Below are 23,876 nucleotides of genomic sequence, written 5' to 3'. Positions count from 1 at the left end.
CCCCGCCCCTCCCCGCGCTGCTCTCCGACCGCGGGCGGCCCAGGGGCGGGCGCGCCGCTGCATCCCCATCCTCGTCGCCGCCCGGCACAGCTCGAGCGGGCGAGCGGGCGGCCGGAGCGCGGCAGGCGGAGCGCCGAGGCCCCGCCATGGCTACCACCAGCACCACGGGCTCCACCCTGCTGCAGCCCCTGAGCAACGCCGTGCAGCTGCCCATCGACCAGGTACCCCGGGGCGACCCGGCGTCTGGGGCGTCGCGCCCTCACCAGCCCTCTGGGCCGTGGTGCCACCCGCCCGGGGGCCCGGGAGCGGGTTGGGGGCTGGGGTCGGGTGCCTGGGTGCCACTCTGCCAGCCGGCCTGGGAGGGAGGGGGCGGCAAGCCCGTTATTGTGTTATTGTCCCATAGCCCCTCGTTCCAGGCTGCCCCCACTTCGGCGTGCGCCCCTTTCCTTTCCCGGCCCCAGGCGGGGGTGGGCACGACGCCGGTGTGCGCGACAGCCCGCTGGGAGGGCGCTTTATCTCGACGTGCGCGAGGGCATGCTTGCCCCTGCTTTCCGCGGCCGCAACGTTGGGACCTGGTGACCGGGTCCCGGAGCCGCCCCCGGCGCACATGGACCGGAGTGTAGACCGGGTACAGAAGGCTGAGGGTCCGGGGAGGCCGGCGGGTGTGCCCTGTCCGCGGGTGACGCCGAGCGAGCCTCCCGGGGCCCAATGCCTGGGTCTGGGTGTGAAGGGCGCTTCGCAGACGGCGCGGATGGGCGTGAGGGTCCGGGGAGCCTTCGGCGGTACTGCACTTTGGGGACAGTTTGTGTTGAAGTGCGGCTTGAGAAAAATCGAGAGGCAACAGTTTGGGGAGGCAGGGGCGATGAGGAAAAGTCAGACTGAGTGTATCCCAGGATTCTAGCTGAGAAAGTTGCAACCTTGTGGATGAAAGCAGCCACCCTGCCTCCTCCTCCTCCAACCCTCAGAAACTCATTTGACGACGTCTAGGGAGGGGTGGTATTTAAATGAGGCCAATCGAGTTTGATTGTTTAAAGGGCCTAGGGATTACTGAAAAATAAACTGTATTGTGATGGGAAAAGCTGCGCCATTTTTTATCTAGAAAAGAAAGTTTGGGAGTGTTTTATCAGGACAGTGAGATTTAGGGAAGTTGTTGATGAGATATATTTAGATAATTGCTCTAGCCCCAGGCCAACGGTAATTGGGAATTTTACTGCTGGTATTTCTAGAGTACTTGATCTACGAGCGTTTGAGCTTTAGGAGGGATGCTGGTTCAGTGTCCTTGGATCGAATGCGTGGCTGTTTATTTAATCTGCAAGGATTTCATTTATGATACAGGATTCCTCCATATCCAGACTGTTTTTCATGACAGCAAGCTGGAAACCAATGTTAAGATATTATGTGCTTTGTGCTTTACTGTTTTAAACAAAATAGACCTAAGTATGTCGGAATTAAAAAATTCTATCTTCTCTTGACATCTGAATTCCTTTCTTATATTTTGGTCCTAACTTTTGGTTGATAGTAAAACACCTCCCTCCTCCCATCTTGTACAGTAGTTATAATGCACATCATGCTAATAAAGTATCAGTAGTGAAATTAATCGTGTGTTTTAAGAAAAGACTCTAATGTCTATTAATAAAGATCAGAAATTAGGGCTTTTTTCTTCTTCTCAGTCCCGTGGAAGATTCTCACTGTTTTCCAAACTGAAGTGCCGTGTGTGACCTTATAAGCGTTTTACACCCCCAATTTAAAATAGGTTGCTGCCAGTGTACTAGAAAATGCAGGGTTGGGTGTTTGTTAAAACATCCTCTTGCTGATGAAGAGCGAGGGAGATAGGCTTATACCTTTCCATTTCTTTTTGGAAGATATGTATATATTCATATTTTCTCTCTCCTGTAGGCCTAACCCTCTCTACTATGATGAAATGTTTTCTTTACTATACTAATAAAACCTTTTATCTAAGGTTTCTAACTTTAGGGTGGTTAATTATTAACGAACTGATTTAAATATCTCAACAATCCAGAGTAAGTTTTTTTCAGGACTGAAACAGTAGAATCAGAGGAAAGAGACCGGACTTAAAACATTTTTGACTTTTCTTTTTTATTAGCCAGTGGTCTTAATTTGATACTTTGGGATGGCTCTAAGTTTGTATAGCCTTGTATAACCTGAATTTTTTTTTTTTTTTTTTTTTTTTTTGAGACAGAGCCTCAAGCTGTCCCCCTGGGTAGAGTGCCGTGGCATTACAGCTCACAGCAACCTCCAACTCCTGGGCTCAAGCGAGTCTCCTGCCTCAGCCTCCCAAGTAGCTGGGACCACAGGCGCCCGCCACAACACCCGGCTATTTTTTGGTTGCAGCCATCATTGTTGTTTGGCGGGTCCGGGCTGGGGATTCGAACCCGCCACCTTAGGTGTACGTGGCTGGCGCCTTAGCCGGTTGAGCTATAGGCACCGAGCCATAACCTGAATTTTTATACCTATTTACATAGTAATGTTCTGGTTAACATGGAACCCCAAATACAACGGTGGTCCCATACAGTTATAATGGAGCTGAAAATTCCTATTTTCTAGTGATGTCAGATTCATCATAACATGGTATTGCTCAAGTTTTTGTGAAATAGACCTACTGAACTGTCCTACAAAACTACAGAATATACAATTGTGTATAGTACATAACACTTGATAAGTAAATTACTTGTTTATAAATTTACTATACTTTTGTTGCTGTTTTAGACTGAATTCTTTGTGTTTATTACAAAAAAGTAAGCCATAGAATAGCCTCAGGCAGTCCTTCAGGAGGTCGTCCAGAAGAAGGCATTGTTATTGTTGGAGATGATAGCTCCTTGTATGTAATTTTGCCCCTGACAAGATAGACAGTGGTATGGATGATTCTCTTGACCCTGTGAGGCCTAGGTTAATGTGTGTCTTTATGTCTTAGTTTTTTTTTTTTTTTTTTGAGACAGAGCCTCAAACTGTTGCCCTGGGCAGAGTGAGGTGGCATCACAGCTCACAGCAACCTCCAACTCCTGGGCTTAAGTGAGTCTCCTGTCTCCGCCTCCCAAGTAGCTGGGACTACAAGTGCCCACCACACTGCTCAAGCCATCATTGTTGTTTGGCGGGCCCAGGTTGGATTTGAACCCGCCAGCTCAAGTGTATGTGGCTGGCACCTTAGCCTCTTGAGCCACAGGTGCCAAGCCTATGTCTTAATTTTTAACAAAAAGTTTTTTAAGTATAAAAAATTTAAATTAAAAAAACCAATAGAATAGGGATATAAAGAAAAAATATCCTTTGTACAGCTGTACAATGCGTTTGTGTTTTAAGCTAAGTATTACTACAAAGAGTTAAAAAATTAAAAAGTTTGTAAAAGTAAAAATGTTACAGTAAGCCAAGGTTAATTTATTATTGAAGAAAGAAATTTTTTTATAAGTCTACTCTAGCCTAAGTGTACAGTGTTTCTAAGTCTGCAGTAGTGTCTGCAGTCTACTAGGCCCTAGCATTCACTCTGCTCATTCTCTGACTCACCCAGAGCAACTTCTGGTCCTGCAAGCTCCATTCCCAGAAAGTGCCCTATGCAGATTAGCATCTGTTATCTTTTATACCTTGTTGGTTCTGTATTTAGGTATGTTTAGGTCCACAGATACTTATCGTGTTACCATTGCCTGCAGTATAAGCAATATAGCTTAGTTGTGCAGTAGGGTATATTATCTAGATTTGTGTAAATGCATTTGTTCTTACAACAGAATCACCTAAGTGCATTTCCCACGATGTATCCCCATCAGTAAGCAACACATAACTTGTGTTTGAGTTGTTTTTTCTAAGCGAGTCTTAAGAATATTGGATTGGCTTGGCACCTGTAGCACAGTGTTTACGGTGCCAGCCACATACACTGAAAGTGGTGGGTTCGAACCCGACCTTGACCAGCTAAACAACTGCAACAAAAAAAAAATAGCTGGGCGTTGCAGAGGGTACCTGTAGTCCCAGCTACTTTGGAGGCTGAGGCAAGAGAATCGCTTAAGCCCAAGAGTTGGAGGTTGCTGTGAGCTGTAACGCCACGGCACTCTACCAAGGGCAACATAGTGAGACTGTCTCAAAAAAAAAAAAAAAAAAAAAAGAATATTGGATTAATACTGTGCAAGTCTTAACTCTTTACAGTGACAATAAATTGTTTCTTTGAAGCATCTACTAGTTGACTTTTTTTTGTTGATGAAGCTGTTGGAATAAATAAAAACTCACTTTGTAATTGGAGGAATAAATAATTTAGCCATTTTAAAATTGAGCAAAATAGAAAATTTTTACATCAGAATTAATTTTATATCAAAATGAAGAGGAAACTTAAGACTTTGTTGTAATCAAATAGTGTGATTCAACAGGAAAAAGATCAGGAAATGAAGTGTAAAAATATAACTTGTTAGTATGTTAATTTGGTATGTGCTACTAATGTTTTGAAAAATTAGGAAATTAGAAAAGCAATTGTTTGCTGTCATAGGAAGAAAAGGACTTTAGGGTAAGAAGCATAAACTTTTTTACTACAGTAAGTGTAGAATTTGTGAGATAGTAGAAACTAATGGTTCGTGTGGACTATCAGAATGCGCCTTGTCGGGTAGGTAGCAGAGAAAGGTGGTGTTTTGCGATAAGGCTGAGGTCAGTGAAGGAAAGGGAGATGGAGACCTGGTTTGTTAAGTTTTTACTGAGAATTCTAGAGTGACCTTTAGGTGACAGTTTTTGTTCATAGGCCTTAAATTTAATTTAAAATACAAAATCTATCATCTAAAGAGGTTACCTGATATTTTTTAAGATAGGAAGGATCTAGTATCTGATGTTTTCCCATTTGTTGGCCTTCTTTCCAGATGATTTTATTTCTAGTGTAAAGTTTAGTAGATGATTCTGATTAAAGGGATAAATGGAGAGAGTAGGCTTTGAGGGAGGAATTGACCTAAGGGAAAGCTGTGCCAAGAAAAGGGCCTAATACAGGATAGGCCCTAAAAAAAGGGCTGTAAGATACAGGATAGCATTGAACATAATTGTGGCTGTTTATTGGTTGAAGATGATTTTTAAGAGTACCAAAATAAAGTGAGAGAATACAGGTATTTAAATGTCCCAAATCAGCCTCATCTTTAGAGTATTTTTTTCTTACAATCTTTTTTTTTTTTTTTTTTGAGACAGAGTCTCAAGCTGAGCCTCTGGGTAGAGTGCCCTGGCTTCACTGCTCGCAGCAACCTCCAACTCCTGGGCTCAAGTGAGTCTCCTGCCTCAGCCTCCCAAGTAGCTGGGATTACAGGCGCCTGCCACAACGCCCGGCTATTTTTTGGTTGCAGCCATTATTGTTGTTTGGTGGGCCCGGGCTGGATTCGAACCCGCCACCTTAGGTATATGTGGCTGGCACCTTAGCCGCTTGAGCCACAGGCACCGAGCCTTTTTTCTTACAATCTTAACACATCTTATATTCTACTTCATTTGATTTATCTAACACTGAGCTACCAGAGGACTCGCTATATAGCCTTTCCCCTCTTCTTTCCTTCCTTTCTTTCTGTCATTTTAAACCATTTTTAATCCATATTTCCCGTGATGCTGTAATTACTGTGCAGAAACTGGCTTAAATTTTCTTGGTGATGTGATGTCCAGAACAGCATACTTGCTGAAGGCCAGTTAGGAATGCGTTTGTATAGAGTCATTGAACAGTCCCATTTTGGGACATGGGTCATGGTTTCAGAGATAATGTGCTGGACTCTTTGGGCAGGGAGAATCAAGATAATTTGAAAGATTTGGAGGAGGAGGTAAAAAAGGTGTCTGAGGAAGAAACGAACTGCTACATGTTACTAGTCTTGCAAAGTCAGGTAGTGGTTGTAATGCCTAATGCTTTACAGAGCTCTTTCACATAGCTTATAATGTTTAATCAAATTTCCACAACACCTTGTGAGGTCAGGTAGAACTCAAATATTTGGCTTCAGATGTGTGTATATATGGTATTAAACATTTGAATAAAAATGGTCAATTTTAGTTTGTAGTGTTAAACATATGGCAAATATTTTTGATGGGTCATTGCTTTAGATCTGAACTGACACATATTTTTAGAGGGGAAAGTAGAGATCAGGACCTTCCCAAAGCCCCTAAAGCCAACACCAGTGTGCTGGTGGTTATGCTGAATTAGGAAAACCTGTGTGTGCGTCCGGTGTGAGAGCAGCGTGGAGGCTTATGATGTCCTAGTTTCCTTTTTGGTCAGTTTGTTTGACCTTTTCTGGAAATTCCACCCATCAATGAAGTGAAGCAATTAATGTGTTAGGGAAAAGAGTGAACTCTAACTTATTCTTTTATTATTTTTTTTAAACTTATTTATTTATTTAGAGACTGTCTCATTTTATCACTCTGGGTAGAGTGCTGTGGCATCACAGCTCACAGCAACCTCCAACTCCTGGGCTTAGGCAATTCTTTTGACTCAGCCTCCCAAGTAGCTGGGACTACAGGCACCTGCCACAATGCCCAGCTATTTTTTGTTACAGTTTGGCCGGGCCGGGTTCTAACCCGCCACCCTCTGTATATGGGGCCAGTCCCCTATCCACTAAGCCACAGGCGCCGCCCAAACTCATAACTTCTTAAATCTTCATACATGTCTGTACTGTGATAACTCTCATTTATAGATGAAGGAATAAGTAAAGTTCTGAGTGTTAATAAGCCTCCTGCGAATATGACTTCTTAGAAAAAAATGAATGGCAAGAAAATCAAATCAAAGGTTTATTTTGTTTTAAACTTGCCATTTGAATGCTCGAAGTTTAGGATGTAAATACTTAACTGGTTTGTCTATCTTGTCTACTTTTACACTCATAATAAGCATCAGTCTTTTTTTTTTTTTTTTTTTTTTGAGACAGGACCTCAAGCTGGCCCCCTGGGCAGAGTGCTGTGGCATCACAGCTCACAGCAACCTCCAACTCCTGGGCTCAAGCGAGTCTCCTGCCTCAGCCTCCCAAGTAGCTGGGGCCACAGGCGCCCGCCACAACACCTGACTATTTTTTGGTTGCAGCCGTCATTGTTGTTTGGCGGGCTTGGGCTGGATTCGAACCTGCCACCTTGGGTGTATGTGGCTGGCGCCTTAGCCACTTGAGCCACAGGCACCAAGCCATAAGCATCAGTCTTGATGAGAACCCTGAAATTCTGACACAGTGTGTGGAAGATTCCTTTTAATCAGGAAGGCATATGGAACTGAGAATCTTGAATCTGTGTTTTGGATATGTCACTTTACATGAAGGAGTTTCCTCCTGTGTAAAATGTGTGTTGGGTTGGAGGGAAAATAAATAAAAATTTAGAGGAAGGAAGTAATTACTAAATTTTAAAGAAAATTTTCAACAGTAAAGAGTTGAAACTGCTTTTTCTGTTCAGTATGAAGCCCCTAAGCCAAACATCATACTCCCGACAGCTGCAGTGAACTAGGTTTCCCTGATTCCATTCTCCGTATGAATAGGGTAGTGGTGTGGTGGTGGAAGAGGCATGATTAGGTTTGCAGCTAGTCTTGTGCTCTTTGGCAAATTGCTATACTTTTCTTTAAGCCTCAGTTTCCTCCTCTTTAAGGATGATTCTAGTACTTACCTATAGGTTATTGTGAAGATTAAACACATAATCTGTGTAAAATACCAGGCTCCTAGGAGATACCTGTTGTGTAGTCCCTTCCTTTTTACAAATTATGAAATATATGGAATTTATTTATATTTTTATTTTGAGAAGCTAACATCTGTTCATATTTATTACATTTTTAATCTTTAGGACTTCTTTTTAGGAAGGGAAATACAAGGCTCAGGTTTAGTCATATGCTCACATAGTGATTAAACTTGGATTAAAGTCTAGTTTTGAAGTTGGAGTCAAAAGTGGTTTTTCTGCTTCCTTACTGCTTCAAAAGTTCTTTGTCTCCCTACTTAACAAATACTTTCTGTGTCGTTACTGCCTCTATAGGTACAAATCACCCAGGGTCTGTTTATTGGGTCCATCATGGCCAACTTTCCTGGGAAATGAGACAGTCACGTGTGTGCAGCTTTTGGCTGCAGTGGTTTTATAGGTAGGATTATACGTGATAGAATCTTTTAAGAGTCCTTCAAAATAAAACAAGCCATAAATATGACCCTCAGCACAGTGATGAATGATGCTAGTGAAGAGTGAAGTCAGGCGTCATTTAATCAGTGTGTTAGGTGTGGAAAGGAGGAGGGGCAGCTGGTGTGTGGAAAGGTAGAATTAGGATTCTGGAGATCAGAACAGGTGCAAAGATGTTCCCCTTCTTTACAGACGCTTATCAGAACCCCTAACCCTTCTTCCACATCTGTATCTATCCATTGCACTTTGCATGTGGTTTTTTTCTGAATCTCATCAGATGGGACTCCTCCCTCATTTAAGCTGAAAGAGTGTTTTGCATTTGGCCTTGTTCTGGCATTTCTGTGTTCTGCTTAATGCTACATGTATTGTTCAGTGTTCTGAAAGGAGATAGGTTGAACTAGATAATTAACTTAATTAGGTAACTTAAAGAACTCTTTACAACGTCTGTGCAGGTTTAGGGTCAGCAAGGCATAATGTAGTTCCTACTCCAGCTGCACCAGGCCCGGAGGGGCGGAGGAAGGAAGCAGCAGAAGCCCGAGAGGGCAGCTGGCAGCAGGGAGGAGCTGTGGCTTCTAGTTGAAGGGTTTGGTCAACGTGCAGAGAACCTGAGAGAGACCCCAGCCTTTCGCTTTTCCTGTTTTCTGACGTCCTGCTGAATTGAAGTCTGCTTTGCAGGACAAGTTGATACATTGGGGACAAAGAATAGAGTGGAGAGAGTGGATCTGGAGAGACATTGAAATACTCTTCAGAACATTATGATTACCACAGTATTATTCATTTTCTCTGTGTGATGAGTACAAATAAAAAACCCAGTGTCAGGCTCCTTTATGCACAGTCTCATTTGTCTCTTCTTAGTAATTACGCATTTTGACAGAATAGTTGACTTGCCTGTCCATTTTTCTAATCCCAGCTTACTTGTAAAACCATCATAATCACGCTTTGCCTCTGCTACTAAGAGCTAAATCCAGTGGCAAACTTTGAGAAATAGAGTACTGATCAATTAGTTTCTTGCTTAAAACTCTCTTCATAGTTTCCACATTGCCTGTTGCATGTGTTTTGAAGTGTGGCTCTGAACCACCTGTATCAAAAACCAGTTGAGATTGTTCTTAAAAACATACATTTCCAGGCTCTGCCCTGACTTACTATTGAATGAGGGGGCCAGGGGTTGCATTTTTGATGGGTCTCCTCCTTTCCTCCACTTTCCATCAGCATCAGAGGTAGAGAGATGTGAACTAAAGTTTTATGTTCTTCGTATTACGATTAGAAGTGTATTAAAATATGAGGTACTTTCTAAAAAGTTTGCATTTAACAAATTAATGTAGTCTAATTGTGTTATTGCCAATATAGCCATGAGATTTGGGAAAAAGAAAATTTATAGTGGAGTCTAGGCAGTATAGCCCTGAAGTAGGACAAATTTTCCTGTCCTGTTTCACACATATCCTTTCAGGTCTGTCATGTATGATCTCAATGTGTAGAAAATACTGCAAGTCTAAAATTTGGGGTCCTTCCGGAGTGCAATGCCTGGCCCTTTTTCCTTCCCCCATTCTTTCTTCCCCTGTTTTGTTTTTAGTTGAAGTGATAAATGTATGTATTAACAAGATGCAGTGATATTCAATATGTGTATATGTGTGTAATGATCAAATCAGGATAATTAGCATTTCTATCACCTTAAATATTTATCATTTCCTTGTACTGGAAGCATTCAACATTCTCTCTTCTAGCTTTTTGAAACCATCCATAAGTTAGTTAACTCAAATCACTCTGCACTGCTGTAGAGGGCCAGTCCTGCTGTCTGTTCTCCCTGCTGGAATGTAAATTCCTTGGACTAGGGGCTTCCTCTTACAGATTTTTATGTCCATTAACCACCCTCTCCTGTCCTTTCCTCCCCTTCTCCCTCTCAGCCACCAATAAACATTGTTTTACTTTGTGTTTTTGTGAGTTTAGCTTTTTTTAGCTCCCACATCTGAGTGAGAACTTGCAGTATTTATCTTTGTGAACTGGGCCTATTTTACTAATGTCCTCCAGGCTTGTCCACGAATGACAGGATTTCATTCTTTTTTGTGGCTGAATGGTATTTCATTGTGTCTCTATACCATGTTTTCTTTATCCATTCATCTGTGGATGGACACTGGTGTTGCTTTCGTATCTTGACTGTTGATGAGCACAGCAGTGAATGTGGGCCTGTGGATATCTTTCTCTTCCGCATACTCATTTTCTTTACTTTGGTTACATATTTGGAGTAGGATTGCTGGATAATGAGGTAGTTGTGTTCTTGCTATGGCTTACCTTTGAGAACACTGGCTGACAGGCTTAGAACCTCTGGAGGATGGCTTAGTAAACCCTGCACCCTCACAGACACTCATGCTCTTTCCACACATGCTAAGTAAGTTGTCTAGAGCCGTGTGTGTGGAAGTGCTGAGCCGGGGTTTAAATCTTGGCTTGCTGTTGCTTGAACTCCTTGCATACTTAATTATTTAAAGTTCTCGTCAATCCATTTTTCTACTTTTTAGTTCCTTGCCTTTGATTAAGCTGTTTCTTCTGCCTGAAATCCCCTCTGCTCTTTTTGGCTGGGCAGCTCCTTATTTTTCAGTGTTCAGTTAATGCCTTTGCCTCCTTGATGAAGTGTTTTAGGATTTGTCTTGTCCTTTCTTGTCACTGGACTCTCTTTTGGGGTGTCTTGCATATGTATAATATGTCCATGTGTGCTGTGTGCACACACTAGCTCAGGCTGCAAGCATTCCACGTGGGCTAATAATGTGAAACTCCTTCAAAGGGCTGTTTCTTACATCCTCTGTGACATTTGAGGATAAGGAGGCCAGTGCCATGGAGAAGCACGAGGAAGAGAGAGACTGCTGGTAGTCTTGTTCTTCCTCCCTCCTTAACTCTCACCAGCATGTCCTGTTTCTGAAAAGCAGATCTGTCTTCCTTATGAAGGAGTCCATAGGCATGTTTCCTGTGGCTCCTCACCCTTTTCCCCTGGCAGCCTGTCAGATGTGAGTATTCTCTCCACTCTAGGAAGCAGCAGTATAGCCTCTTCTGGTCTCCGGTGGCTTAGCCACCCTGTTGGTTAGGGCCTTTGGAGCACTTGCCTCAGGACCCACTCCACCTTTGGTCTGCTCTGGAGCATTTAGTTTTTTTTAATTTACTTTACAAGTCTTCCTGCTAGGCTGTGAATTCCTTAAGAACAGGGGCTTCCTCTTACTCATCTCTGTATCTCTTCTGCCTAGGGCCATTTTTGGCAGGGAGTGTACAGGGCTAGAGTGATGACTAGCATAGACTGGCCCAAATTCTGCTGTCGCTTGTCACCTGTATGTTCTTGGCAAGGTACTGACCTTTTGTAAGCTTCTATTTCCGGGTCTGTAAAATGGGGCACATAGTAGGGCACAGCCATGAGGCGGTGGTTATCATTGAGGAGAAGATGCAAGCAGCCGGCAGAGCTGGTGCTTTGGGTGTTATTGACTGTTCAGTACTTTCCTAGGCGCTGGGGGAAAGATGGTATTATTGTACAAGCGCATCCTTCAGGTCCTTCAAGGTCGAGTAGAGCATTTTCAGTCATCCATTTCTAGTGTGTACCAGATGGTGTGCAAAACACGGAGCATAACAAAGTCACTATAGTCCAGTGTGGTGATTTACAGACGAGACCCTGCTGGACTGTAAATTCCTTGGAATAGGGGCTTCCTCTTACATATTTTTATGTCCCTTAACCATCCTCTCCTGTCCTTTCCTCCCCTTCTCCCTCTCAGCCACTGTTTATTTTCTGGTCCTGCCAGAGGGGATTAGGAAAACCAAGTTCTGAGAGGTGAGTTCTTGTGGGATCATGCTGGTGGCTTCCAGGGGTCTTTTCCTGGGAACTCTGCACTTTCCCTTTCTTCCATTGGCAGTCATGCTCTCCCAGGCTGGAGGCCAGGAGGCCAGGGAATCTGTGAAGACCCATTTCACTGGCGGAAGAGCTGCTCCACTGACTGAGCTCCCCAAGTCAGGTTAGAAGCCTGTAGATAACCCAGTTGTTTTAGTCCATAAAGAAGGACTGCCACTTTTAGTGTCTCGCTCCTTCCCCTTTTTATTAGGGCCTTCTAAGAAGATTCCTTTGGAATATCTTCCCATCCCCCACATCTTCTAACCACCCATCCAATCCAGGGGAAGCTCGGCTTTTGGACAACAGAAGGTGAGTCATCAGCAGATCCTCCCAGAGCAGCTCAAAGAAGTAGGTAAACTGGTGTCCTTGTGGAGTGAGGAAAGCCCTACTGAGCCAGGGGACCAGCCAGCTGCCAGCCAGATGGACCACACTCCTGGAAAGTCCCAGGCTGCCTCTGACTAGCTTGCCTTGTTGCTGTCTAGGCATTGAACAAAGATGTAACACCCTGTTTGAATCCATAATTCTATAGAAACTTTTTTGGGTTTTGGAGATTTTCTTTTTTTTTTTTTGGCCAGGGCTAGGTTTGAACCCGCCACCTCCAGCATAAGGAGCCAGCGCCCTACTCCTTTGAGCCACAGGTGCTACTCTGGTTTTGGAGATTTTCTGAGCCAGACTAGGTGGTCATGAAAGTTAGAGTTAGAGATGACATAATTTTAGATATATTTAGATTCAGTTGACATACAGTGTATATTTAAAATAAAATAGATACTATCTGCTTAGATAAACAGAAAATTCTGGCTCATTTTCTTTCTGAAACTAAATTGTTGGTAGAACTACAATACATTCATGAAAGATGTCCAAGTGATATGTATGTACTTACCTTGTTAAAACTGAATGTGGAGAGGGAGGCTCTCCCTTTTGCAAAACCACTAGTTTCAAAAGTACTTGTCTACTAGGTGTTCAATAAATAGTAATTAAAATTGAATGCATCTGATTTAACAATATTAAATTTTAAGATAGATGTAAAGATCTACAGGAAGTGATTCTCCTGCTTCAGCCTCAGGAGTAACTAGACTAGAGGTGTGCACCACTGCACCCAGCTGATTTTTTATTTTTTTGTAGAGATGGATTCGCACTGTTGCTCAGGCTGGTTTTGAATGCTCCAGTAATCCTATCTCAGGCTCCTAAAGTGCAGGGACTGTGGGCTGGAGCCACTGTTCCTGACCCAGCAATAAAGTTTAACAATAGACTTTGGGAGTTTTTGTTTATTGTAAGGTGTTACTTAGCTGACCAGGTCATGGGGTTAGATGAAGTAGCTAATAGTGTCAATATAAATTACAAGTTCAAATGCTTAGGGGACTCTAGGCAAGGAACATAAAAGAGTGTAGATGCGTTCGTTTTCTGAAGTGTGGACAGCACAATCATCTTGAAAGCCCATACCCAGTGTAAAGGGAAAGCCCCTGCTCACTTTGGCTAATGCTCGCTAAAAGGAATGTTTGCTTGATGCTGCCAAAGGTGATTTTTTTAAGGGAAGATGAAAATACGAATTTTTTTTTTTTTGGCAGCACTGTAAAAATCACTTTTTTACATTGTAAAAGAGAATGAAAGATACATTTGGCTATCAATACAAAAACCCTAGTATAGGAAATTGTGAATTTTTAAACAAAAATCTGTATATCATTGTCCTAGTTTTTTAAAACATCTGAAAATTAAAGCACCATAGAATCAACTGTCTAATTGGCAGGCACTGTCCACCCTATGATTGTCAACATGTGTGAGCAGCAGAGATCAGACTTGGAGAGGAGCTGACTTCTGAAGAAGAGGGGAAGGTGAGCAAGTCCCGTGGAACAGGCAGACCCTGGGTGTGGGCAGGCAGGCAAACTCTTACTGAAAGGTGGCCCTCTCGCCAGGTCAGGAAGGCACCATCCCGTTTACTCCCCTTCCTCCAGTTCTCCTGCCCTCTACTCCCTGGCCTTACAAGTAAACAAATACTATTAGTACTAATGTTTAGGTGCGCTGTGGCTTACACCAGATTGATTTGGGAATCTGGTTATGTTTTTATTTTTTATTTTTAAAAAGACAGTCTTAGACTCAAAATTAGCAACAATTTTTTGATCTATGTCCCATGTGCAAGCTCCCTTTACTATCCCGGCACATGGTCGTCTTTGGTTTGTCTTGGAGCCTAGTCACGAAGAAAGGGAGGGTTTCCATTACTGAAAATAAATGGAAAAAAGTGAGAACTCTTTCATTTCAGGATATTTGAAAATTAGAAATGATGATTAAAAGGACAACTCTAATTGAGAAGCATACTTTTGTTTTTCAGCAGACTAAAAGAAAAAGTGAAGCCTACAGATTAAAGTTGAGAGGCAGTTACATTCTAGGTGGCATCTAGAAATCTGCTTTCTTTTTCACAAATGAGCAACATAAACATACGGAAGTGGGTGAATTTAGGACTTTGGATAAGCTTAAAACCTGGATTTGGAATGTTTCATAGAGGGCTTTTCTCTTTTTTCATAAGTAACTATCCCATTCTTTAATTCCTTAGTGATAATGTATAATTTCAGTCTAAATTAGACAATGTTTTATTTCTTTTAAATTCTGTGTACATTTAAGGATTTATTGAAACCAAGTTATTAAAAATGGGGTTTCTAAGCAATTCTTTTATAGTCTAGTGGAATTAAAAGAAATAAAAAGAATCATCTCAAATCTAACTTTTATCAGCTAGCCATCAAAGAGGCTGGTGAGTACTTTGGAAAAACCACAACTCTGAAGCAGAATACTGTCCTCCAGTATGCTTATTGTGCCTCAGTATATTTTATTTTTTATTTTATTTATTTATTTTTCTTTTAGAGACAGAGTCTCACTTTGTTGCCCTCAGTAGAGTGCCGTGGCGTCACAGCCTGAAGAGACGCTAAGAGGCAGAACTAGAACTACACTTTAAACATAGGCTGACTCCTAAACCCTGGTCACCATAATCTTGATACATGAAACATGCTTGTTTTGTTTTTAGAGACAGAGTCTCACTTTGTCACCCTGGGTAGAGTGCCGTGGCATCATAGCTCACAGCAACCTCCAGCTCTTGGGCTTAAGCGATTCTCTTGCCTCAGCCTCCCAAGTAGCTGAGACCACAGGTGCACGCCACAAATCCTGGCTATTTTCTGTTGCAGTTTGGCTGGGGCCAGGTTCAAACCTGCCACCCTCACTGAAACCTGGTGCCCTACTCACTGAACCACAGGTGCTCCTGCCTCAGTACATCTTAACAGCCAGCTAGAGTTTACTAAATCCGAGGAACCAGATGAAAAAATAGATGTTTTCTTTGCTAAAGGGGAAGGTTCTTTTATTCCAATAGAAATAGAAGAATTTCAGATTTTGATACAAAATCAATGAAAACTGGATAAAGAACCCAAGCCATCCTTTGAATATTAATAGAATGGAGTAGTTTTTTTTCTTATTCCTCCTATTTTGCCTCCTGTAAGAACACAGGCACGTGCACGTGCACTCTGGCTGTCTCCAGTATGCAGCACACCAGACCTGTAGCTGTGTGTACAAAATGTGTACACCTGTAAGGTCCCTCGTTTGTTTGGGATTCTCCTTAAGTCTTAGCCTCGTTGGGATAAAGTTCATGTATTTCTCCACTACATATAGCTAAGGTTCAACACACAGCAAAAACATTCAGTTTTTAATAAAAGAAAACTAAATAATCAAATACTCTAAGTACTTTGTTCCAGTCTCTTATCCAGAATTTCAAGGTCTCTGAAAAAAAGATACGAATAAAAATAGTGGCTTTGAGGCCTAAGTTTGTCATATTTGGGGAGAAGTTTTCTTTTTCAGAGCCAAAAGCTACATATTAAATTAATTTGAATAAAGCCTTTCAAATAAAAACCTGTAAGACTGTCCTTAGAAGCCATAGATAAACTAATAAATAATTTAGATAGGTGTGAATGAAATTTCAAATAAAGATTAAAAATAATTAACTTTGGCTACTCCCATTCCATATATACCGTATAATGATTTAAATTGCACTTAGGGGTGTGGTGCCTGTGGCTCAAGTGGCTAAGGCGCCAGCCACATACACCTGAGCTGGTGGGTTCAAATCCAGCCTGGGCCTGCCAAACAACAACGAGGGCCGCAACCAAAAAACAGCCAGGCGTTGTGGCGGTGCCTGCAGTCCCAGCTACTTGGGAGGCAGAGGCAGGAGAATCCCTTGAGCCCACGAGTGAGAGGTTGCTGTGAGCTGTGATGCCACGGCACTCTACCCAGGGTGATAGCTTGAGTCTCTGTCTCAAATAAATAAATAAATAAAATAAATTGCACTTAGGGATTTTGAAAAAAATACATGTATGTTTTATCCATAAAAAACACAAGCATAGAAACATCAAACTAAAATGTTATTCAAAGTGACATAAAAATTCCAAATCTTAAGGAAATGTGGAAATACCTTTTCTATTTGTAAAATAAATAAAATTAATCTGATTTTATTATTAGGAAATTTGTTCTGGAAACTTATTAATTATTGGTTGAAATTCTTAAAGTCCATTATGCCATCACCTGGAACAGACTAAGTCATTTTCTTAAGGAGAAAAATGATACACAAACATAAATTATGGGCTAGTCATCCCATGTTACAAACAGATCTCTGTGATAATAACAGGGTTACGTGGTACACCTCAGATTTGGCTGTGCCTTACAGGCCTCATCCTGAAACTATTAGGCCAATTTTATCAGTAGACAGTGTATCTTTTTATCCTGTTAAAGTTTGTATCATATTAGTCTATAACAGCAATGAAATTGCTTTAACAGGAAACATGAGGGTAACTATGTTCTAGATGAAATATTTACCTGTCTTTTGATCCAAGTTCCTCAATTAATTCCTGGAAAGGGTCCAACTCACGCCTATCCGATTAAACTTCTGATCTTGGGCTAGTGCTCAGAGGAGGTACTGAGGTGAGCCTCCTCTTGCCGCTGCATCACGGAATCAAAGTGCTGATGATAAGTATGGGCATAAACCCTGCAGACACTTTAGATCAGTCTTTACCGTGGACATAAAGTTTTTGGGAAATGGGACACCAATCTTAGAAGGAAAGAGTTTCATTATCAAGCTTATGCTGAACCCAAGTCATCAAATAGTCAGTGTATTTTGGAGTGGAACATTTGACTGGCTTTTAAATATTAGTACCGCCTGCCTTATGATATTTGTAGGACCTGAGGACATGACTAGACAGCTCACTTCAGTGTGGAATTCTGTACTAGTTCCATAACATGGTCTGGTTGAAGAAACCTAGTGTTAACAGCAGTCCATTCATTCAGGTCCTGTCCTGGCAGTGTAACAGCTTGTCTTAGAGCCCCACTTCCTAGAGTTGCTTCTGTGTGTTTTAAAAGGTTGTACCAATGAGATCCTTCAGTGATATTCTTCTTTGATTTGAATGTTTTAGAAAAGCAGCTCCTAAACAGGAAGGCCAGAGTCAAAGAGGAATCGGAGCCAGTGAGAGGGATTGGATGGTCCTTAGCTCCCTGAGAGCAGAAGCCCGACTGCATTTCCCACTTGTGTTCAGGACCCTACCAGGCCTTATACACTGTGACACCTGCTGTGCCTCCCCCATCTCCCAAACCCCAGAAACCTGGATTTTTTTTGTGAAATTAGATTTTTAAAATTTTGGTTATAATTTTAATTTTCTTGTCTGGAGCTTTGACAAAATATCTAGGCCAGATTGTGTATTGGCCACTAAGAATTAGGTAGCAGTGTCTAGTATAGTTTATGGCGGTCAGCCCAGTTTGAAGTAGTGTTCTGTTCTGAGACCTAAAGGAACATTGACAAATAAGATTATAGCTCGAGGAGGGCGGTGGCTGCAGAATGCTTAAAAGTCACGTCAAGCAATAGTTGAAGATGTATTTCTTACATTTCATCCTTTAGTTATTTCATCCTTACATTGGCCAAGAGTTTCAAATTAAAATTTTCTAACTAGTTCTTTTTATTTGGGGAGGATCACATCTTGGCAATAATCTTGAAAATTAATACCCCATTAAAGTGGAAGGTTGGACTTTCATATTATTACCATCATTTTATTCTGTCTGCAGACCCAGTAGTACTATTATTAATTGGTCTGTATTGTCAAGATTAGTTTATGATTTGGGACATTTAAACGAAGTCTAGCTAGTGGGGAATAATGTAGTGCTTGGAAAGGCCTTGATTATTTTATAATCCCCTGTCAGTATACTCTGGATTGGTTTTTGGCCATAGTGTTTCATCTTGTGATAATTGTTCAGGCTTTGGAGTTCAGGTTTAATCTCCTCTACAGCATGCTTTGCTGAGAATGTTAGCATGCCTTTTCTTATACCAGGACTGACACAGCTGTTCATATTAGCTACACCCTAAGAATAGAAGTGACAGAGACTTTTGGTGACTGAGTAGAGCCAAGGAGATGAGGGTAGAGGAATGTTTAGCTGGTACTTAGTATCTTTGGAGATAGTTAAGGGGTCCATGGTATAGGCTTGTAATCCTGAATGCTATAATTGTACTCCCTGGACATTTCCTGTATGATGGTACTAGTTAAATGTCTTTGCCTTTTGTTCTTGGAAAATATTTTTAAAGCCACAATGTACTGGTTTACCCAGGAAAATCTTGGTAAAGTTGGCATCAAAACATTGAACTTCAGCCTTCTGTTAGACTTGAATGGAATTCTATACTAATCAAAATTGAATTAGTATATCAAATTCAAATTTGAATTCAATTTTGATATACTAATCAAAATTAAAGAGTGGAATTTTAGTTTTTGTTACAATTTTTATATGGATTGGGGAGATTCATTTCTAAAGACTTAGTTTCTTTTTAAGGTGTAGAAAATATAAATTAATGGAGAAATATGTTCCAAGAAGGTTTTTGGCATAGACTCAGAGTTTTACTCCATAATATTGTAAAGTAATCTACAAAGTAATTTTTTTTTTAGGAATATTGCATTGGGTAAGAAACACTGCGGTTAGATTAAAATAATTATACTTAGAATATTAAAGATAATAGGATATTGGGACCATTTCAACAAAGATGGAATTGGTTTAGGATAGTGACAAAAGCTAGTCTTAGATTATTTTTGTATTAGTTTTATTGAAAGTGGGAACCACTAGAACATAATGTAAACGTTAAACTATTTCTTGTTATTTTGTCACTACTTCCAGATTTGGTAAATGTATGACAGTGAAGTTTTAGCTGTTGTAAATTGAAGAAGAAAGGCAATACAAGTCAGTGTACCCTGGCAGGTTGGTAACATGGGTTAGCAAGTTAATTGACTCCCTTTGTTATTCAGTAAACAGTGTATGACCCGGCTAGGGACAGAAAAGGAAGCCCAGTGTAAGATGCATTAGTACCAAAATCAAGACTCTTCTCTGAAATTTGGAATCAGGTAGGCTATGTGGTAGTAGTATAGAGGACAGATATTTAGCAAACTGGAATCATTCTGAGAATTGTAGAATTATAAAGTTTTACAGTCATCGTTGCTGATTATAGAACACATTTTTTTTTTTTTTTTTGCAGTTTTTGGCCGGGGCTGGGTTTGAACCTGCCACCTCCGGCATATGGGGCCAGTGCCCTACTCCTTTGAGCCACAGGCACTGCCCTATAGAACACATTGCTAAAAGGAAACGTGATGGGTTATTGGTATCACTTTATTTATTTATTTTTTTTTTTTTTGAGACAGAGCCTCAAGCTGTCCCCCTGGGTAGAGTGCCGTGGCATTACAGCTCACAGCAACCTCCAACTCCTGGGCTCAAGCGAGTCTCCTGCCTCAGCCTCCCAAGTAGCTGGGACCACAGGCGCCCGCCACAACGCCCGGTTATTTTTTGGTTGCAGCCATCATTGTTGTTTGGCGGGTCCGGTCTGGGGATTCGAACCCGCCACCTTAGGTGTACGTGGCTGGCGCCTTAGCCGGTTGAGCTATAGGCGCCGAGCCGGTATCACTTTAGATGTAGGAATTAACATTTGGTAGGAAAGATAGAAAGGGATGAGCAATGTTGTTCATTGACATGGAGTGTAGGTCAGATCGTATGTTAGGCTCTGGAGAGAGACAGAGCTGGGTAAGAACTGATTCCTGCTTTTGAGCTTCTAGTCCAGTGGAAAGAGAAAGTCTGATAAATATTTACAGTGTGTAAATGAGTGTCAGAAGACAGTTAAGTAGGGATTATTTTCATTGAACTTGAGATGACAGTAGTTTATTTTTCTCACGTAACGGTTTTGATGTACAGTAGTCCCCTTCTTATCTGCAGTTTCACTTTCTGCAGTCAGCTGCCATCCAAGATAATACTAAATGGAAAATTCCAGTTAAGAGAGAGAGAGAGACCACATTCATATAACTTTTATTACAGTATGTTGTTTTAATTGTTCTATTTTATTATTATTGTTGCTAATCTCATTCTGTGCTTAATTTATATATTAAACTTTGCCATAGGTCTATACATGCAGGAAAAAACAGTACATGCTGAGTTCAGTGCTTGCCATGGTTTCAGGCTTTCACTAGAGGGGGAGGGTCTGGAAATGTGTACCCCACAGATAAGCAGGGACTATTTAAAAGGCCCCTGTCAGTGGGTAGTTTTGCTTCACCTGGTCATACAAAGACCTATGTTTTTCCCAGTGTGTTTGTTGCTTTGCTACCTGCAGTCTCATTGTTACCAGCCAGACCAGGCTGGTAGGACAGTGGTCCTTTACCTTGAGCTTGTGTGTTTCTGAATCAGTAGGTTTGAGTTGAGGACTGATAATTTGGATGCCTAAAAATTTCACAGGTGTGCTACTTCTGGTGCGTTCCAGTTGTCCAGCAGGCAAGGAGGATAAAGAATTCCAGTTGTCATGGGTTGTTGGCTGGGGATGGCACATGTGTATCGCTTTTGCTCACATTACTTTTTTGAGAGCTTTGTCATATGGCCACAGGGTACTGCAAGGAGACTTATGAGGTAGAGGGTGAAGCGTGAGGGTGGACAGCAGCAGGGAGATGTCTCTGGAGTGGGGCTTAGCTACAGCTCTCTTACAATAGAAGAGCAGGACAGGCTGTACCACACTCTGGAATCTTTTAGGGGAAAACAACTATAATTGGCTGGGGGTTGGGGGGAGAGGGTTGGATTGCCCAGGGCAAAGTAAGGTTTGAGCTGAAATCTTGAAGAATAAATTTTCCTGGAATTCCAAAGCAAAGTGCAACTTCTAGTTAAGGAAATAGTGTTTACAATGTAAAGAAAGACAGGCTCAGTCATTCAGTATTTATTGATTGCCAGGCTTTGTGCTAGGCTTTGAATTTCAGAGAGCAGTGGGGAGAGTGGGCAGTGTTAGTGAATTAAAAAACAAGCATGTTGGGTGGCACCTGTGGCTCAGTGAGTAGGGCACCAGCCCCATATACTGAGGGTGGCGGGTTCAAACCCAGCCCCGGCCAAACTACAGCAAAAAATAGCCAGGTGTTGTGGCAGGTGCCTGTAGTCCCAGCTACTTGGAAGGCTGAGGCAAGAGAATTGCCTAAGCCCAAGAGCTGGAGGTTGCTGTGAGCAGTGATGCCACGGCACTCTACCAAGGGCAACAAAGTGAGACTCTGTCTCAAAAAAAAAAAATGTTTCATGTATTAAGATTATGGTGACCAGGGTTTAGGAGTCAGCCTTTGTTTAAAGTGTGATTCTAGTTCTGCCTCTTAGCATCACTTCAGGCTGTGTGAGTTACTTGAGTCTCATTTTATGCCTATGCATGGAGCATAACGGACACTCTGTAAATGTTAGTTGTGGCTGCATCTTTTGTGCACACTACCTGGGCAAAATAAAATCTTCTCTGCTAAGTCTCTGGTAAATAGTCATTTGGCTCCTTGAACGTTTCTTGCTGAAGCAGTGTGTGTTCTCTCTACTAAGGCTAAGGCAACCAATTTCATTTCTGAATAGTTGTTATCAGACATTTTGTCATCTGGGTGTTTGGAAACTTTCTGGAGTAATTATTTTATTTATTTGAGACAGGATCTTGCTCTGTCACCTGGCCTGGAGTATAGAGGGTAGTGGTATGATCATAGCTCACTGTAACCTCAACTACTGACCTCAAGTGATCCTCCTGCCTCCACCTATCAGAGAGTTGGGATTGCAGGCATGAGACACTGTGTCTGGCCCATGGTCATGACCTTTTAGAAAATTGGAGACTTTCCAGTCTTTCTTCACATGGTTGGTTTATGAACGTTAGGTGTCAATATCCCCAAATCTTCTAATGAGGAATTCATGGGCCCATGATGAACACTTGTAGAGCTCGTGGGACGGTGTAGCCCCACCACATCTTGAAAAGTTCACTTTTAACTGTTGTCCTCGTTAAGAGTTTTGCAGTGTTAGTATATTTATTTGAAGATTTATTGCTTTTTGCCTCTGTTATTTACTAAAACGTACTGAAAAATAAAATTGCTGGCTGAGAAATAAGCATGGTCTCATCACTGATCCTGTTGAGACAGTGATAGGAGCTGTGAGGCAGGCCCCAGATATGTACTGCTGCTTTAGATTCATTCTTTGTCTCATTTTAGTAGAATTGGGTGATTCTGTGTTTAGGTGTAAAAAAGAACATAACTGAGGAGCATGTGTTACATTGGAAATGTGTTATCTAAAATTGTATTTAAGTAAGAGTTTACCAGATTGCATTTTTGGTCAAATGTCTAATGGCTGAGTGTTGAATTAGTATTGAGTTAAAGCTGAATGCCATCCAGACACATCTCAAAGATTTGTCTTTAATTCCTGAAAATGATTGACATTGTCCTCTAATCATTATTTCTGTAAACATTTGTTTCTCTCTATTGATTGAAAACACTAGGAACTATTTTTCCAGAACATTGTAAGACTTGATTTTAGGTTTAATTAGTGAGTACAGTACGTGTGTTAGACACCCTGGTTTAACACCTTCCTTTTTTCTCATATTCCTTATGTATCTTAATATGTATGATTCATTATGGATATTATGTGTGAGTTTAGGGTTTTTTTCCCTTGTGAAATAGAGATGGCAGAGTTAATTATTCTGCTTTTAATTTTTTTCTCAGTAGATTTCTAGAATTTACCAATAGTTTCTTCTCAAAAAGGCCATTTTTCATGACAAATAGAACCAAATAACCAAAAATCGACTGTAGTTCTTTTAAAGGTCATTTAAAAAATATTAAACAACTTTGCAAATTTTACGATAATAGTATTATGAAATGATCTCTAATTGGCTTTTAAAAAATTTGACTCAAAGGATATAATGTTCTTCCTGAAGTTATTGTGTAAATAACCCTTTATAAATACTCATTAACTGATTTGTTTCTCTGTTTTCTTACTGATCAATTATTATTTATATTTTACTTTTGTAATGAAAATATATTTAAGATGTAAATGATTTTTACTCCAAGTTAAATTGAGAATGCTTATTTATATTTATCTGAAAGTTAATATTTATATATTAACAATAAATAGGGATGACATGCATTGTTTATGTTATTTTGATGGTCAGAAATGATGATAGGTTAGACTCTCAAATGACATTGAGCTTCAGTATCAGGAAAGAGGCATTAGGCCATTTGGTCTTTTGAAGGCTAAGACCCAGAAGAGAGCCAAACAGTGGACTTGGGCTGAGTAACTGAGAGCAAAGCCAAATTTCACTTCTGCAGTTAGATACTTCTTCATATTTTTGCTGTTTTAGGAGCTGATTCTTCCTTTATAACATGTAAATATATTTAACATTTGTGCATTTCCAGTTTGATTTGTTTTCTCGCTAATATATATTATGTACACTGGTAGGGAATTGCATTTAGTTGTGTATTTTATATGTGATTTAGAAAGTAAGACATCTTGGCTCGGTGCCTGTGGCTCAAGCGGCTAAGGCGCCAGCCATGTACACCTAAGGTTTGAATCCCCAGCCCGGGCCCGCCAAACAACAATGATGGCTGCAACCAAAAAATGGCTGGGCACTGTGGCAGGCGCCTGTAGTCCCAGCTACTTG

General features: G+C 41.2%; 1 protein-coding gene and 1 pseudogene across 1 annotated transcript in view; one reads left to right on the top strand and one right to left on the bottom strand.

Annotated features, from left to right (window-relative positions):
• The first annotated feature begins 47 nt into the window (after window positions 1-47).
• MBOAT2 (membrane bound O-acyltransferase domain containing 2) overlaps window positions 48-23,876 on the top strand; it is a 127,470-nt gene continuing 103,641 nt past the window's right edge. Inside the window, exon 1 of the mRNA XM_003787377.2 lies at window positions 48-221. Coding sequence (XP_003787425.1) covers window positions 147-221 — 75 coding nt within the window. The 5' untranslated portion in view covers window positions 48-146. The remainder of the gene's footprint in view (window positions 222-23,876) is intronic.
• Window positions 16,759-17,458, bottom strand: LOC105886748 (annotated as a pseudogene).

Source organism: Otolemur garnettii, unplaced genomic scaffold (assembly GCF_000181295.1).
Source record: "Otolemur garnettii isolate 467f Iridium unplaced genomic scaffold, OtoGar3 scaffold00022, whole genome shotgun sequence".
Lineage (NCBI taxonomy): Eukaryota > Metazoa > Chordata > Mammalia > Primates > Galagidae > Otolemur > Otolemur garnettii.
This window is presented reverse-complemented; position numbering and strand designations above follow the sequence as displayed.